The sequence below is a fragment of the Amborella trichopoda genome, chromosome 6 (genome assembly GCF_054954075.1).
Source record: "Amborella trichopoda isolate Santa Cruz 75 chromosome 6, AtrichopodaSantaCruz75HAP2 v2.0, whole genome shotgun sequence".
Classification (NCBI taxonomy): domain Eukaryota; kingdom Viridiplantae; phylum Streptophyta; class Magnoliopsida; order Amborellales; family Amborellaceae; genus Amborella; species Amborella trichopoda.
Genome location: NC_142341.1, coordinates 3,928,193 through 3,945,108, shown reverse-complemented (window position 1 = coordinate 3,945,108; position 16,916 = coordinate 3,928,193). Strand labels below are relative to the sequence as shown.

Sequence of the window (16,916 nt, the reverse complement as noted above, 5' to 3'; positions counted from 1 at the left end):
CTAGAGCTTGTATACTATGAGACCATTTACCCTCACAATCACTCTTGGTCATTACAGGTCAAATTTGCCACAAAGTTCGAAAAAAAAAAAAAAAAAATTGAGTCAATAACACGCTTACAACCACCCAAATTTAAAATATGACAAATAAGAGTATTTATAACCTTGTACAAATGGTCTCTGTATACTTATCCTTATATTCATGCATGTTGACATGAAATGGATATGAGAAAAGCGACTTCTCAGTCTTTGGCCAAAGCCCTCATGCTTTGGGCAAAGGCTTGGTATCTCATTGCAAATCTTCATTCTCAATGTCCCTTGGAACACATTATCTATTTTGAGTACAAGGACCAGCAAAACATGATCCCTAAGGACTTCAAAAGAGTCTATGAGGAAAAGGCAAGAGGCCCTCTTTCACTAAACCTTTGATCCAAGAAACAAAAAACAAAGATTTGTTGGCCTTTACAACTCTACTAGACATTTTATCCGCTTCCCAACTTTGTTTCTCCTTACAAATGAAAAAGGCCAAAAATTAAAAAATAAATAGTAGGATCATCATGAACTCCCACCCAACAGCCAATGAAGTCATATATTCCATCTCATACAAAAGGAGGGGGGGAAACAAAGACTTCAAAAGAAGAAAAAAAGTTTTCTGTATTCTATAGTATCCACCCTCACCAAACACATTCTCTCTCATGGGTGGACAACACAGCCCAAAATGGGTATTATGAAACATCACACTCACAAGCCGAGCCCAAACGGCCACCGGCCCCCTATCAATCTATACACTAACTCGTCTCTTGTCTCTCCAATTCTCACCCCACACTTTGGCCTCAGCCACTGCCCTCTCCCTATCCGAAACACGATTTGAGTTCCTTGGAGAATCATCCCTCTCAAACCCATCAGCTCCCTCCCATTTCCTCCCTGACCCTCCTTCATCTTCACTTTTCATTATGCCTCCACCTCTCTCATCACCTTTCTCACTCCTAGTTCCCTTTCTATCATCTTTCTCTCTCCCGACTCGGCTGCTTTGAACAGAGGCAGTGTTTGGATCATAGGATTGCGAGGCCAAGTAAGATAAGGCCGTCACTACATCGCCGATAAGAGGGCGAGTGGCTGCTTGCTCTTGGAGGCACATGGCAGCTACAGCGAGGGCCTGGTAAAGGCCCCTCATTGGGTACCTTCCCTGAAGGAGAGGGTCAGCCATTTTCGGAAACTTGCGTCGATCATTAAACAGGGGTCGTGCCTGCAAGTACAAGAATATTGCATGGGTCAAATTCAGTGTAGACTATATTGTTTAAGAGCCAATGTGATAGCATGTATGGATAGGCATATATGTCTGTCAATATGCATTTGGCAACCATTAAAATGTATTCTAGATGAAAAACGGTTTTTTCTTTTTCTGTTTTTCTTTCAGGCTAAATGGTTTCTTATGTTTCCATATCACTCCATTGACTACATGTAGCAGCATCATCATCATCATAGCCTTTTCCCAATTAATTGAGGTCGGCTACACAAATCTTGGTTCGTCATTCTGCTCTATTAAGAGCAAGGCCCTCAGTGAGGCCATAAGTTCCAATATTTTTTCTCACTACTTCCAACCAAATCTTTTTGGGCCTACCCCTTGCCTTTATTTAGCCTTTCACTTTAACTAACTCACACATCCTAACGGGTGTTACGTCGGGTCTACATCACACATGGTCAGCCCACTTAAGTCTACTCTCTTTCATCTTATTGCCTATTGGTGCAACACCTAAATTTTCCCGAATGGATTCATTTCGAATTTTATCCCTTTTTGCCTAGCCATTCATCTATCTCAACATCCTCATCTCCACTACACTCATTATATGGGTATATTGTTTTTTGACAGCATAACATATTACAAACTAGCCCTAAGATATGTTATTGGCTGCACAAAGTATACCTAACAGCTCCGCCCTAAGATATGTTATTGGCTGCACAAAGTATACCTAACAGCTCCGCCCTAAGATATGTTATTGGCTGCACAAAGCATACCTAACAGCTCCCTCCCTCCCCCCCCCCCCCCCCTTCTCTCTCTCTCTCTCTCTCCCATCCAAATTAGCACAAAAAAGTCATGTATCCCAGGTAAAAATGGTTAGAAGAAGCATCACAACAGGCCCATGGGTATGAAAGCACCACAGTTAATAAGTTATCCATCCAGCACACATGCAAGAAATACATATTTCTAGTTGATAATTTCTTCTTTTTTTTGAGAAGAAATTTCTAGTGGATAATTCATCAAGGCTTGAAAAATTCATCGATACTCGAAAGCTTATATCTCCTCATAAAGAGAAACATCAAAACTTGGGAAAGAAACTGATGATACAGCTTCAAAGTTGATGCCTATGCCATCAAACAAGCACAAGAAATCCCAACTTAGAAAGGGAAAATGCATTTATTTTCAATAAAAAGATGTAGAAGAAAGCATATTAAGGTTACTTCATTACTAAAACAGAATGATGTAGCACCAAGCAGATTAACTTCCAGAGAGATACTTAAGATTGTCTACTTCAGATTTCCCAGCAGAAAAATGACATCTTAAACTGAACCAATCCATGCATATGCAACAAAAGCAAAATACCACCCAAATTATGGTTCATTGTAGAAATACATATCTACCAATTTTAAAATGATGAATGCTCAAGTCCCATTCTTTTGAAACATAGGGAACATCAAACCCTAAATTCAAATGCAATAAGAGAATTGGTTTTCTAAATGAAATCAGAATTTCAACCATAAAATAAAGGAATTTAACTACCCAAAGCATAGGGGAATATCCAGTTGTTAAAGATAATAAGATTAGGACATTTTCGTCATTCTATAAATATTCAGGCTATTTTGCAGATTAACTTACAATGTTCAAAACTGACATGGGTATTCATATGCTTCAACAGTAATATTTCATGGTCCCAGTATACGACATGCAACTCAGTCTATCAAGGTAAAGTGCTTAATGACAAGGAAAGAATACTATAATCCAATGGACCATGTGAAACCATAGTCCATTGGGGTTACCAGCTTCAACAGAAATGCCCAGTGATGGAGACTGGGCTCCAGCAGAGCAGGACAGGACCTCAATAATGGATCCCAATCTCTCCATCATCTTTACCGTATCATCATTACGAAACCCCCCCAAGGGAGTATGGTTTTCCAATGTCCATCTGATAATAGCAATATCATTCACTATATATAATCGCAATTCTTTAATTCTCAAAAGCATGGAATGGTTACCCAAGCAACAAGGTTCTGCTCTCCAGGTGCTCTGGTGCTGTCGATGGCCTTACGCCCCGTAATAAGCTCAAGAAAAACCACACCAAAACTGTACACATCTGACTTCACAGTGAGTTGTCCAGTCATCGCATACTCTGGAGCGCAATAGCCATAAGTCCCCATCACCCTGGTGGAGACATGAGACTTATCTCCAACAGGGCCAAGTTTTGCCAGCCCAAAATCTGATAATTTAGGATGATATCCTTCATCCAATAGTATATTGGAGGACTTGAAATCCCTATAAATAACAGGTGGGTTCGCTTTATCATGCAGGTACTCCAATCCCTTGGCTGCACCTGCTGCTATCTTCATTCTAGTGTTCCAATCTAGAGGTTCCTTGTCAGGTGGGAGGTCTACAAAAGATGAATTAGCACAAATTATGGCATCCAAGTCATAGATTCAGTAACACAAAATTGAACATAAAAAATGGAGCTAGATTAAATCATTAATGACTCAACAGCAAGTATTCTAGATTTTACAAAGCAATGGACTGTCGTAAACCATAGTCCAACGGGGCCATTATCATCCAAAGAAATGTACAATGATCAAGAGAAAGTAGCACCCACCACACCAGGGAAAAATTTTAAAATGTTTTATAGCATATCCCATAACGTGCAATGCATGGATGTCCAAGATTGATAAAATGAAATAATGTGTGCGCCATAAAGAACTATAGTAACTGAAGATGATCTTAATATTGGGATACCCAATAATCTCCAAAACAAAATGGGGAAAGGTTAGATTACCAAAGTAGAATAAACTCTTAGTTACATGACCTTGAGAGTTATAATAGCAAAAATGATATCCGGGATGCCATTGAAGTCTATGAAGCACACAGCCATAAATGCATAACAATAAGAACCACTTTGAAAAGTAGTCCATGGTTGACCAAGAGGTAAAGTTTCTTTTAACTTTTCCTTATGTAATGATGAAACACAAAGGCCTCACCTAGTGTTTACTTCAACCATTGGAAATAGCTCATACCAGTCAATCATAATTCAATATCAAAAGTAAATTTAAGATGTAAAAATAATTTAAGATGCAAATATCAAAAAGCCTGCAAAGACTTTGTTATTCATAATGTAGCATGGCATGAAGGTTGTGCAGCCCTTCAAGTTGTTAGGATCTTGCCTTGGCATCTCCTTCAATCTTCTACCGTGGACCTTAACAAGAACCTCTGTAGAAATTCTGGTCTAGTAAATATTTTGTTGTAATTGTCATCATCCATCCAAGAAGGTGATTATGGTGGAGGGTATGTTAGCCATTACCGGTGCAAATCTAGGAGCATAGTGTTCTTGGATTCCCTACCAGTATATGAGCATTTTATTTCCTTTTGGAACCGTTGCACCTTCCAAAGAAAAGTAACAGAAATATGAATGTACAGGTTCTTCCCGCTGTAGGTCAAGCAACTAAAGTTCCTAGATATGGCTTCTTTCCCTACCTACTGGGTAAGCTCGATATCTAGTTAATCATGCATGCGTTGGGAAGTTATTGTACTCACCTTACATATGAGGCGGCTCCATAGCATGATAAATTAAGCCAAGCCAATAAGTGAATGACTTTCAGCCCTTCCTTTGCCCCGATAGTGAGCACTATAATGATAAAAAAGATAAAAGAAAAATGAAGTCCAATTCTAAAAAAAAAATCTTTGGAATTTTGACTGAAGACCACCACCAAAATTCTGTTTAGCTTTCAAATTACAACTTAAAGTTCAATGCTTTTGCTTTTAATATGAAAGTCAAAAACAATATGAGAAATCACCTCTTTGAACAGAACAGAGGGGTTTGCCCCTCTTCAACACAGCCAAGCACCACCACCACCAAAAAGGATTTAGAAGATGGATGCAGCTGAATTTAACTTAAGGTTTTCTTCAGACTCCAAGGGTTCCACCAATGTTGGGGTTTGAAAAAAAAAAAAGTAAATCAATCAATATAGCCATCTACTGTTTAAGAAGGCCTCTTTTATCCTTTAGACCAAACTGGCGGCCAAGATTCCAAAGTTGCAGTCCTTGGCTGAAGTGAAATATAAAAGTAGGACTCAAGCAAATTGCTCAGTCATATCAAAATGGATTTGGATTAAGGCAAGCACTCGAGGGGCATTGAGTTCAACAAGAGGCTATTCATATATCTAAGGACATTTGAGGTTGATAGATAAATGATCTATATTTATAGAATGATAGTTGACTTGAACCCTATATAGTAGATACGTCCTCAAATAGATTTTTGAACCCTAGATATGTAAAAAAACGGTTAGTTTAACATGTTGTGATTGCACCAAAGACTGCAGCAATGTGCAACGAGGTTACATGGTTGCCATACAGCAATTAATCCTTTTGGGGCTTGATCTATTTAAAGTTAAAGAGATCCAATGTGTTTCGCCTATTCAGACAATTATTCTTACAGTATATTATATAGGAAGGGTCTTTGCATAGGGTACGAGATCCCGCGCCAAGTGGTTTTGGACAGATTACAGGTGAAAATCTGGGAATACCTCATCGATGTACAAGACAAATTCAGCATCTATCCATTAGATGGATCAGATATAAGAAAAAAAAGATCAAATTTAATGCGCTTCGAAGATCAAAGACTTTGGCCTAAGTTTTGCAGGATTTCTAAAATTTGTGATTCCTTCGCAACAGTTGGTCGGTCTACGGCGAAATTTCCTCCCTAAGCTTATTTTTGCATTATTCATCCAATCATTGGCTCATTTCACACAAACAAAATGTAAAAACAAATTGGAATTGTGAGATTTCAAATTTCGGTCCACTATTCATGCAAAATTTTCAAGAGTTCAGATCACCTAGAACCCAGCTCGTAACTCAAATATGGTCTGGAGGTTTCAATTACGTTGTATGAGGAAGCAAAGGATTGGAGGCGTCGATTGGCATCAAGCATGAAAATTAGGGGACTGGCCTCAGGGGCATTTGTTTTTCAAATTTAAATTACTACAAGTGATATAATTAATTTATATTTAATTTTGAATATACTTATCTATGTTTTTTATATTTTCATTGTTCAAAAAAACGGACCGCCCAGCGCCTAGGCGGTCCAGAAGGCCTGGGCACATCACCCAGGCCTAGGCGACCAAACTGGGCAGTGGCCGCCCAGGGCCCGCCCGGCCCAAAGGTGTAAATGTTTTTTTTTTTTTTTTTTTTGATGTTTTTTAAAGATATAAAAGGTTAGAAGGAGGGGATTTAGGCTCATTTGAAACCTAAACCCACAAGAACCACTTTTAGAGAGAAAAAAACCTCCAAAAAACTACATTTCATTGGATTGAAGTGTCTCAAAGTTTGGAGTTCGAGCAATCAAAGTAAGTGCAAAACTTTATTTTTTAGATTGATTGTTTTATTTTGAGATGTCTTCTTCAGGAGTTAGTCGGAGTGGAGATCCAGGTTGGAAATATGGATACAACCCGAATCCAAATGACAAAAATTGTGTTAGATGCAATTTTTGTGAAAAAGATACAAAATGAGGCATAAAGCAGTTTAAGAAACATCTTGCCGGTATTAAGGGAGATGTTGCCCCTTGTAAAAATGTTTCTAAAGCTATCTGAGAGGAGATTAAGCAATACAAGAGTTCTGGAAAACAAAAATAGGAACAAAATCCTTGGCATAGATCTGTTTCTGCTACTTCTAGCAGAAGTGATCCGGGTTGGAAGTATGGGTACAACCCAAAACCAAATGATAAAAATTGTATAAGGTGTAATTTTTGTTGAAAAGATACCAATCGGGGTATTAGTCGATTCCAAAAACACCTTGCTGGTGTTAGAGGTAATGTTGTTTCTTGTACAAAGGTTCCTGAAGCAGCTCAGGATGAGATTAGATATCTTCTGAATTTAGAAGAACCAGAAAAGGTTGAAAATAAGCCTTGTTCTATTGAAGTATCTTCTCCAGGTTCTAGTCGGAGTGATGATCCGGGTTAGAAGTATGGTTATAACCCGAATCCAAGTGATAAAAATCGTATTAAATGTAATTATTGTGGAAAGGATACTAATGGGGGAATTTGCCGATTCATAAAAGACCTTGCGGGTATTAAAGGGGATGTTGCCCAGTGTAAAAATGTTCCTGAGGCTACCAGGGAGGAAATTATACAATATTTGAGTTCAGAGAAACCCAAAAAAAAGGGTAGAGCAGCCAAGACTCCTAGGGCCTCATCTGCACATACTAGTAAGAGGAAGGTAGAAGAAGATGAGGAGGAAGAGGCAGATTCAAACAAAACAGAGGAGGACGAGCGTTATATTGAAGAGGGAGCTGACTCTAATGATGAAAGCCTCGACTCTGATGCATATGATGAGGCTTGCCCTATTGATATTCCTTCTGATGATGATGATGATGATGACGACTGAAGACTCTTGCCTCTTGATTCTGAGTGTTGAGTATTGGCTATTGTGTTGAGTCATGAGTGTTGACTTTTGTTAGACTGTATATTTTTTAAATTTCTATATAGTTTTGTTGTGTTGAGCCTTTTATATCCTACACTTGTATGGTTTTACAGTTTACTGTTTTAACAATGTGAATTATCAAAATTCTCTTCTCGATATCTATCTTCTTTTTTTTCAACTTGGAATATGGTATTTGGTAATTTGATATTTTTTTTCAACTGGGCGGCCTGGACCCCCCAGGCCGCGTAGGACCCGCCTAGCGCTTTTTGATACACTATATATTTTTAATATTTTTCTCATTTATTTGGAGAACTTTTTTTTTTTCTGATTTTTCTTGTTTTACCTGCCTTTATGCACTCTTCATGTTGTTTATCATTTTGTTGCCTTTTCCAGAATTTTAATAATTTTAGATAATTTTAGGATTTTCCGACCTTTTGGGGTTTTCTGGGCTCCATAAGCAGCTCTATGCAGACTCAAGCAAGTCAAATCACACTAGCTTGAGTAACTAGGACTGCCCAAGATCCAACTTTGGTAGTTGAGCTGCATATCTTTACACTGTTTCAACATATGATCTTCCCACTGGCACTCTGCTAATACTGCCATTTCCATTTCCTATCAATTGAGTTCACACTCTCACGTAGATGATTCAACAGCAGCTAATTACAACAGCTCAGATAGTTAATAAATAAATAAATAATGAGCAAAGTTAACGTTAGATAGTTAATACAATTTAAACAATAAATATGACTATTTTGTTGTTTATTCGCTTCACCAAAGACCAACAAATATAATGTTCAAATATTCAAGATGGATAAGTTCCAAATTTAGGGCGGGGACACCCTGTTTGAGTGCTTGGTTGTTTCTTAAGGCAGTTTATGATTTTTCTTTTTCTTTATATTTCAAGGGAGTTATCAAAAAATTAGGCATCTCTACTTTTGCAAGGCCCATGTATCAAAATGCAAACCCCATAATACTTTCCTAGAAGCATACACTAAACATCTTGAGTTCAAGTTTGCTTTTATTTTAAATCCCTAATGCACGATCATACTACGTGCTGAAAACACCCATAGTTCCCATCATTCACTATGGCCCACAAGCCATCCATAAACAAGGATGTAATGACACAGATATTGGATAAACTGTGTGTAAGATGTAATAGACAGAGGGATTCACCCAAAAAACATAAAAACTAACAAAGGCATGGTACTTTACAGACCTAATCATACATATTAGAATCCTACAATATTTCACTATTCATCTGGTTATTGTGTTAATAAAAGAAAGGGCATCGTATATTTGGGGGTGCAACACTATCTTCCAATCAGGAGATAATCAAGTATCATGCAATCCATCTTTAAGACTCGCACCTCATAAGCTTTGTCACTTTTCAGAACATTCACTTATCACAATCACCAAATTGTCAAACTATTATTGCAAACGTAGTGCAATTCCAAATATATAATGCCCAGTGATTCAAAAAGCGGACTGCCTAGCGCTTAGGTGGTCCAGAAGGCCTGGGCGACCTAGGCGGCCAATCTGGGTGGCCGCCCAGGGCCTGTGCCCCACCTAGGCGGTACAGAACCCGCCTAGGCGGGCGCCCCGCCCAAAGGCAGAAAAAAAAAATTTTCAAAGTTGACAAAAATTGATCAAAACATCACCCATTGATATTAGATTTAATTTTTGATGTTTTATAAATCCATTGGGGGGTTTTTTAGAAAATTTTAAGTCCTTAAAAGCATCTTTGACTGGGCATCCTTTTTGGATTCGACTGGGCCACCCAGGTTCTAAGCGCCCACCTAGGCGCTGAGTGGCCTGGAACCCCCAAGCCGCCTAGGACCCGCCTAGCGCTTTTTGAAACATTGATAATGCCTGACACATAGTCACAATCCATAACAATGGGGGTTAGTGGAAAGAAGAAGAAATATATCGCTGGGTGTGACCAAGTGAGATGCTGGAAATTTCGATTATTCTGACCAATAAGACATTTTTAAGCATACAAAGTGCTTTTAAATAACTCTAATAACTCAAAGAATAAGAAGATATCGATTTCAACGAGTGACACCAATGAAAAGATTTAAGCAAAGGTCACACCATTTCTTGTTCCCACAGTAATTGTTGATCAGCCTATTTTAGTAAGCACAGATGAACCAACAATTGGTTGTTAAATAGTACTTGAAATGACAGCTGCTAAATTGAGGAATTTCTAAGTCCAAAAGCAGTCATGATACTCCAGTATAGGGAATCGGTCTAGGCACCCAATCAATGGCTAGAACTTGTGGAAATGTCTAGCAGTGTTGTCCCCAATACCAAGATCATGAAGGCATACTACATGCATGTGCTATGCACAGAGACATCATATCGAGCCAATCTCCCATTCTATCCTAAGCATACCAGAGCACTAGTTGTGGATGTCTTATTTTCAATTTACTGTAGTTAGTACAATTGAAGCCTTTCTAAATTATTGAAATAGTTTGTTACATTGGTCAATTTTTTAATTAATCATTTCTGCAAGAAGGAGAAAGATATGTTTCCATTCAAGGAAACAGTGGTGGGAACAAACTATGGTCAAATGAGTAACTCATGCAATTTCTAGTTTGATCATTTTCCTATGGCTCCCATTTTATATTTGAACTAACCATAACAAGTAATGTCGTTAAATCCACTTCAGGCCTTCTATAGATCAACCGGGGAAGCAAAGCACGTTCGCACTTTAGCCAAATTGGGGAACACATTGGTTTCTTTTTTCATAATTTAAAATCCCAAAGAAGTTCAAAACAAATAAAGATAAAAATCTAATGCAAAATAGTATAAAATTTAATGAAAACTTTAAGGAAGTCAAGGATATACAAAACTATAGACCTCCTCCTCACAAATTTATTACATTTCCACCCACTTTTTTATTGTGTATGTTGGGTGCATTACTGATTGGAGGGTTAGATCTATATGAAATCAACACAAACAAATTGGAATGATTTTGTAATGGTTAATATAATCTAATGGTGAATTTTGCAAAGGATTAACAAGAATCTACTTATTAAAAGAGACAATCAACATTGAACTCTTAAAATCAAGATAAAATCTCGGGCTCCTCAAATCTCTCATCAAAAGAATATTCTAAAATTCATCATTATCATCATCCAAGCCTTATTCCAAGTATTTAGGGTCGGCCCAAAAATATTCTAAATTTCAAAAGCCTAAAATGTTGGGGATCTTGATTGAACACGGAAAAACATGGTGCAAAAGTGTGAGTACCTAATAAGACAATGAGAAAAGGGCAAAAAGATAGTTAATCACTGGATTTGCTTTGGATTTTCATACTTCGCTTCAGCATGGGGCCCAAATCTGAAGTCTTTAGCCTCTTCGGCTAAAGCGAGTGAAACTAACAATATTGATCATCCATCATCTAAGCCTTATCCCAACTATTTGGGGTCAGCTACATGGATCATGTTCTGCCATTCAACTCTATCGAGGGTAGTCATACCCTCAGTCAGACAATATGTCGTTATATCGCTTCTCGCTGCTCCCATCCATGTCCTTTTGGGCCTTCTTTTTTCCGTTTAAAGCCTTCCACTTGAATCAAATCACCCCTCCTCACCGATGTTGTTCTAAGTCTACACTGCACATGGCCAGCCCACCTTAGTCTACTTTCCCTCATCTTGTCGCATAGTGGAGTCACCCATAAGCTCTATCATATGTATTCATTCCGAATTCTATCCTTTCTTGTCTTGCCACTCATCCACCTCAACATCCTCATCTCAGCTTCACATATCCTATGGATATGTTGTTTCTTGACCACCCAACATTCAGTCCTATAAAGCATAGTTGGTCTTACAACCGTCTTATATAATTTCCCCTTTAGTTTCATTGGTATGCGGTGATCACATAGAACACCACATGCACATCTCCATTTCGCTCACCCAACTCTAATTCTATGTGCCACATCTTCCTAAATCTCTCCATTTTCTTGAATTATCGACCCAAGATATCAAAAATAGTCTCTTTTAGGTATTTTTTGGCCATCAATCCTAACTACTTTGCTTCTACTATTATTATTACTAAACTTGCATTCCATATATTCTGTCTTGGTCCGGCTAATTCTAAAACTTTTATATTCTAGAGCATCATTCCAAAGTTCTAACTTCGTGCTTACGCCGCCTCTGGTCTCATCAATCAAAACTATGTCATGCGCAAACAACATACACCGTGGTGCCTCATCTTATAGATGCCTAGTTAACTCATCCATAACCAAAACACAGAGACATGGGCTCAACGCTGACCCCTAATGTACCTACTGTTACTAAAAACTCATTGGTCTATCCACTAGTTGTCTGCACACTAGTTAGCGCCCTCCTGCATATCTCTCACCACGTCAATATATCCTCTAGAGACTGCTTTTTTTTCTAACACCTATCAAACTAACTCTCTAAGTACCCTATTGTATGTTTTTTTAAAATCAATAAAGACCATGTGGAGGTCTCTTTCCTTCTCCCTAAACTCTCAATCAGTAGCCTATGTAGGAAAATAGCCTCAATTGTTGACCTCCCTGGCATAAAACCAAATTGATTTCACTTGTTTCATCATCTTAGTCATTGCTCAATCACTCTCTCCCACAGCTTCATAGTGAGACTCAATTTTGATCTCTCGATAATTCATCCAGTCTGTGTCTCTCCTTTGTTTTTATAAATAAGTACCATAATACTTTTTCTCCATTCCTCTAGAGAAACTAACAACACTGATATCAAGCATAATTTCAGGATACACAAATAGCAAATGCAAATAGATGGTTGCTTTGAGAAAATCGATTAAAACAAACATAAAACACAATTCCTTATTTTAGTAGAGATTCAACAAATTTACATTGACAAGAGACAACTCAACAAAACTAAAAGAACTAGCCCTCTAAAATTCGGACTCACAAACACCAATTTAGGTTAGTGGCGTGACTTAGAAAAAGTAAGCAAATAAGGGCTATCCAATACCTCCCATTCAAATCATAAGAACTCCCAAACGAATCCTCTCCCTAAACAGCTCCCAGAAATCAAGAAACCATAACTAAAAATCAAACCCATATCCATGTTATTCACCAAATGAAAAATCCCATCTTCACAAAAATAAAATAATATTGCTATCAGCATGCTAACAATATGCTCAAGTAAATCTTCACAATTAGGTCCATATCCACATTCATATGAATACATCCAACTCTTCCTGGCAGACCACCACCATACAGAAAATCCAGTAATCAGCAAGACCACATTGGTTACAGAATAATGCATTACCTCCTCAATATTTGCCTCTCAAATAATATAAAGCATCACCTCCTCAATTCTCACATGGATCAAATCCTTGATTATGTTTCCCAAACACCCCATTCCTCAAACTATCAAAGAAAACAAAGAAGACACCCAACAGATCTGGTCAAACAACTGTAATATCTGCTACCTCGACCTTTGACAGAAAGAATCACATGAGGACTTCACTTTATTTAGAAAATGGTCCCATGGGCGTTTTTTATGCATGTAAAATCGAACTCTCCTTGAACATTCTAATGAGCTTGTTTCATCCTAAAAATAAGGATTGGCAACAAATATCATTTGTCTAACCGAAGCATGTCTAATGGTAAATAGTCTGTAATCATACATGTTTTCAATGCAATGTCAAACGAACTTACAATGTCCTAGGCACTTTCAATAGTTGTAATTTTAAGAGAACTTACAAGGTACTTGGACTTCACGTACCTGAAAGAAAAACATGTAACTCCCAACCATGTCGCCTCAATACTGTTAAGAAAGGTCAAATTTTCATGCATCTTCTGAAACAACTGAATTTGCAAACACTGTCCTAAGCCACCTGTTGGCATTTTTGTTTTTCTAAGCATAACAATGTTTTAACATTATAAAGAGCAATATTAGAGAGCTAATGATCCAAATATCCCCTCTAGAGTTTAAAAATCCAACTCCCTTAGTCAATTAGATGACACCAGCCCTTCATAGGTATGTTCAACCCACTATGCATGAAACTGGGACAGAAGAGATGTTGTCCTTTTACTTCTTGTCCAATCTTTGTTAAGTTTTGGCACATTAGGTCAGGCTATAGTGAAACAAAGAGATAAATTTTAAAATGTAATATAATGCCAAGGCCTGAAACCCAAGGAAAAAAAAAAACCCAAACAATTATATTTAATATCATGTAAATATCATACATGATGAATGTATTTATAAATAAAACAAAAGAAGCATGCATTGGTCATTATGTTAAGTGGGCAGCAAAAGACAATAACTTAAAAGAAATATTGATCGAATTATCCTCACAATGTTTGACTTCACAAAAAAAAAAATTAATAATAATAATAATAAAATAAAAATAAAATAATCACATCCAATACCTCCTCATCTTTGGCAAAACCAATGGTTATAGCTTTCTAAAATTTAACATTTGGCAGACAATAGTAATCAAACATGTAGATTGAACTACTGACTTCATAGGATCATAACTCTCACAATAAACAATAAAAATGCTGTTCCCATAGTTAAAATATATATATGGGTTTGCAACAAACTATACTTAAAAGACATAGCCAGAAGACTATAAATATAAAGGAGTTTATTTTAGTCAGTGACATGAAGCTAACATGTGTATTACTTAAAATTTACTCCACTTCATCTTCATTACATCTAAAAATAGTGAACTGCAAAGCAATTACTTATCTGAACCAAAAAATGAATAATTAAACGAATGGTCTAGGCAACAGTCTCTACAGGAAAATCATAAAGGTTCTTGATGCATTTTTCTGCATGGTTTTTTATCTATCATATTGCTGAAATCTCAAAGGCTTACAGTACCTCGAATATATTCTAAGCAAACTAGTAGATGCCCCTACACTTTAAGAACTATTGTAGTGAGTCAACGTACATGTTTCAACCAAACAAAACCCATAAAACATCAGCTCCTAGTGCATAAGAAACCAATCAACATGACATGAGAACCCATGTAAATAAATTTGGTACCGTACCATGCAGATGATCATCCAATGATCCCAAAGGCATAAACTCATAAACAAGGAGCCGTTGGTCCCCATCTGCACAGTAACCGATCAGATTCACCAAGTTTGGGTGATGTAAAAGACTAAGCATGAGAACCTCGACTAGGAATTCTCTGTTGCCTTGGAGCCCATTCCTGTCCAGTTGTTTCACAGCAACAACCTACAAAACCCGCTCCCATTGTGAACCCAAAAATGGATGCATTGAAGTAAATTCAGTACATTTCTCCATTGAAATATAGATGCAATAAATATTCATTTAAAGATCATGAAATAACATGAAAAAAATAAAAGCCTATTCATATGAATTCTATCGATGTGCACTCATTAGAAATACATGATCAGAATTCAAGTTTTACATCAATAATTCCCTTGATGCAAAGTTTAAACTGATCCTAATTTATTGGTTGATGACTCAATCAACCGAAAATGGGAAAACCCAATTGCAGCCACACGTTTTACAAGCAACCCACTTATCAAAAACATATTCTCCAGTCAATCACTAATCAACAACACATCCTCATGCCAATCTCTACAAAACCTACCCACTTATCCAAAACACATTTTCATGTCAATAACTTATCAAAAACACATTCTGTGACAATCTCTACAAAGTAAACAACAAATTTTTTAAAATCAAGCACCCGTGTGGTTCTAGTGATTTGACATAAGGAACTAGTGTATCGGAAAGTTTTGATTTTGGTCCAAATTTACCTGGCCGGTGCTTTCCAGTCGCCCCTTATAGACACGACCAAATCCCCCTTCACCCAAAAAACATTCCTGCCTAAAATTCTTTGTTGCAGCTGCAAGCTCTTTGAAGGTAAATGTTTGAGCAGCAATATGAGCAAAAGGTCCATCCTTTGGAGGAGCTGCTTCCTTTCTTGAACCGGAACCAGTCCTTGCCTTCAACTTATCTGAACCTACAAAATCATAAATATAATACGTACAAGCAAATATAATTTTCAATTCCAGAAAGATCAGATCCAGTTACATTTCCACAATGCAAGAAACTTCAAATCAAGCTCTTTTTCTTCCATAATCAAAATTTGCAGTGACAAATGCCATTTGATTGACCAAAATAAAACCACCCAATTGCAATCATGGTTCCACTATGCCCACTCATCAGAAATAGATTATAAGAGTTCAATTTTTCTTTTAGAACAAAAAAAAAAAGAAAAATCATTTTTCATGATACAAACTCTAAAGTGATCCCAGTTCTATTGGTTGATCGATTAATAGACATTCAAAGGAAAAAAAAAAAATCAAATCCATTTACAGGGCCAATCTCAGATACCCACTTATCAAAAACGAATTACTATGTCAATCTCTATAGAAAACTTTCTAGTTCTTAAAGCACACATGCAGGGCTAATCTCAGATACCTAGTTGAAATTAGATAAACTACGCTAATTCAAGATGAGACAGAGAGAGAGATGACAATCAACTATTCTGGAATCACTGAAAAATAACTATGAGTAACAGATCGGACCAGGTGACCAGAAATGCTATTGAAGATAACATAAGAAAGAAAGTAAGAAATGGGGAGAGAGAAAGAGAGGGAAAGAGAGATAAAAGAAATTAGAGAATTCTATAATCAGTGAAACAAATAATCAACGATCAAAACCAGCAAAAAAATGAATAGAATTAAGAAGAATCGAACCAACCTGAAGGTATTCTAGATACATGGGGAGCAGCAGAGGGCTGGCCCTCTTTCTTCCCATCTCTAGAATTTGCAGGATCGAATTCCTTCTTCGATTCAAAACAAGGGAAACAACCCATTTCTTATCCCACCCAATATATATTCAAAACCCACTCACAAAAATCTGCAAAAATATCTATCCACCCATTACTAGCTCATCAGCTCTATCCAAAACGTCTGTGTCTGAATTCCACGCAAATTTAGGATAATTAACTCAAAATTTGAATGGATTCGATTATCACAGATCGAAACAGAGATACCAACAAATCAAAATCAAATCTTTTAACGAGAGAGTAGAGAGAGAAAGCCACGCCCTCTGTGGTTCTAGGACAACACACAGAGCCGGCTACCTTTCCGGCTTTCGTCTTAAGTATCATAATATTTAAGATTTACCATTTTCTTAATATATAAATGGTTGAATAATAGTTGTTGGCACGTACGTTGCACCAACGCAAACGCAGGGAACGTTTTAGAGAGAGAAACTCGCAAAAGGAAAGTTTCAAAGAGAGAG

The 16,916-nt window shown here is 37.2% G+C and overlaps 1 protein-coding gene across 3 annotated transcripts; it reads right to left on the bottom strand.

Moving 5' to 3' along the window:
* Positions 1–386: 386 nt before the first annotated feature.
* On the bottom strand, positions 387–16,585 carry LOC18434449 (serine/threonine-protein kinase PBS1). Of its 3 annotated transcripts, none has more exons than XM_006844519.4 (5): positions 16,371–16,585; positions 15,422–15,627; positions 14,681–14,870; positions 3,250–3,641; positions 387–1,243 (listed from the first exon to the last, which is right to left on the bottom strand). In XM_006844519.4, the coding sequence occupies exons 1-5, from the start codon at positions 16,483–16,485 to the stop codon at positions 779–781; spliced, it is 1,368 nt and encodes a 455-aa protein (XP_006844582.1). In that variant the 5' UTR covers positions 16,486–16,585; the 3' UTR covers positions 387–778. The 3 variants fall into 3 exon arrangements, with proteins under 3 accessions (XP_006844582.1, XP_020522959.1, XP_088726646.1); XM_020667300.2 differs by having other exon boundaries at positions 15,422–15,621; XM_088870520.1 differs by lacking the exon at positions 387–1,243 and having other exon boundaries at positions 3,214–3,641.
* Between the last annotated feature and the right edge of the window lie 331 nt (positions 16,586–16,916).

Bases quoted from the DNA above. Each gene is read 5' to 3' on its own strand.
- LOC18434449 (XM_006844519.4), bottom strand. From the start codon at position 16,485: ATGGGTTGTTTCCCTTGTTTTGAATCGAAGAAGGAATTCGATCCTGCA. The intron at 15,628-16,370 runs GTTGGTTCGATT...ATGATTTTGTAG, and splicing joins TGTATCTAGAATACCTTCAG to GTTCAGATAAGTTGAAGGCA. The intron at 14,871-15,421 runs GTAAATTTGGAC...CGGGTTTTGTAG, and splicing joins GACTGGAAAGCACCGGCCAG to GTTGTTGCTGTGAAACAACT.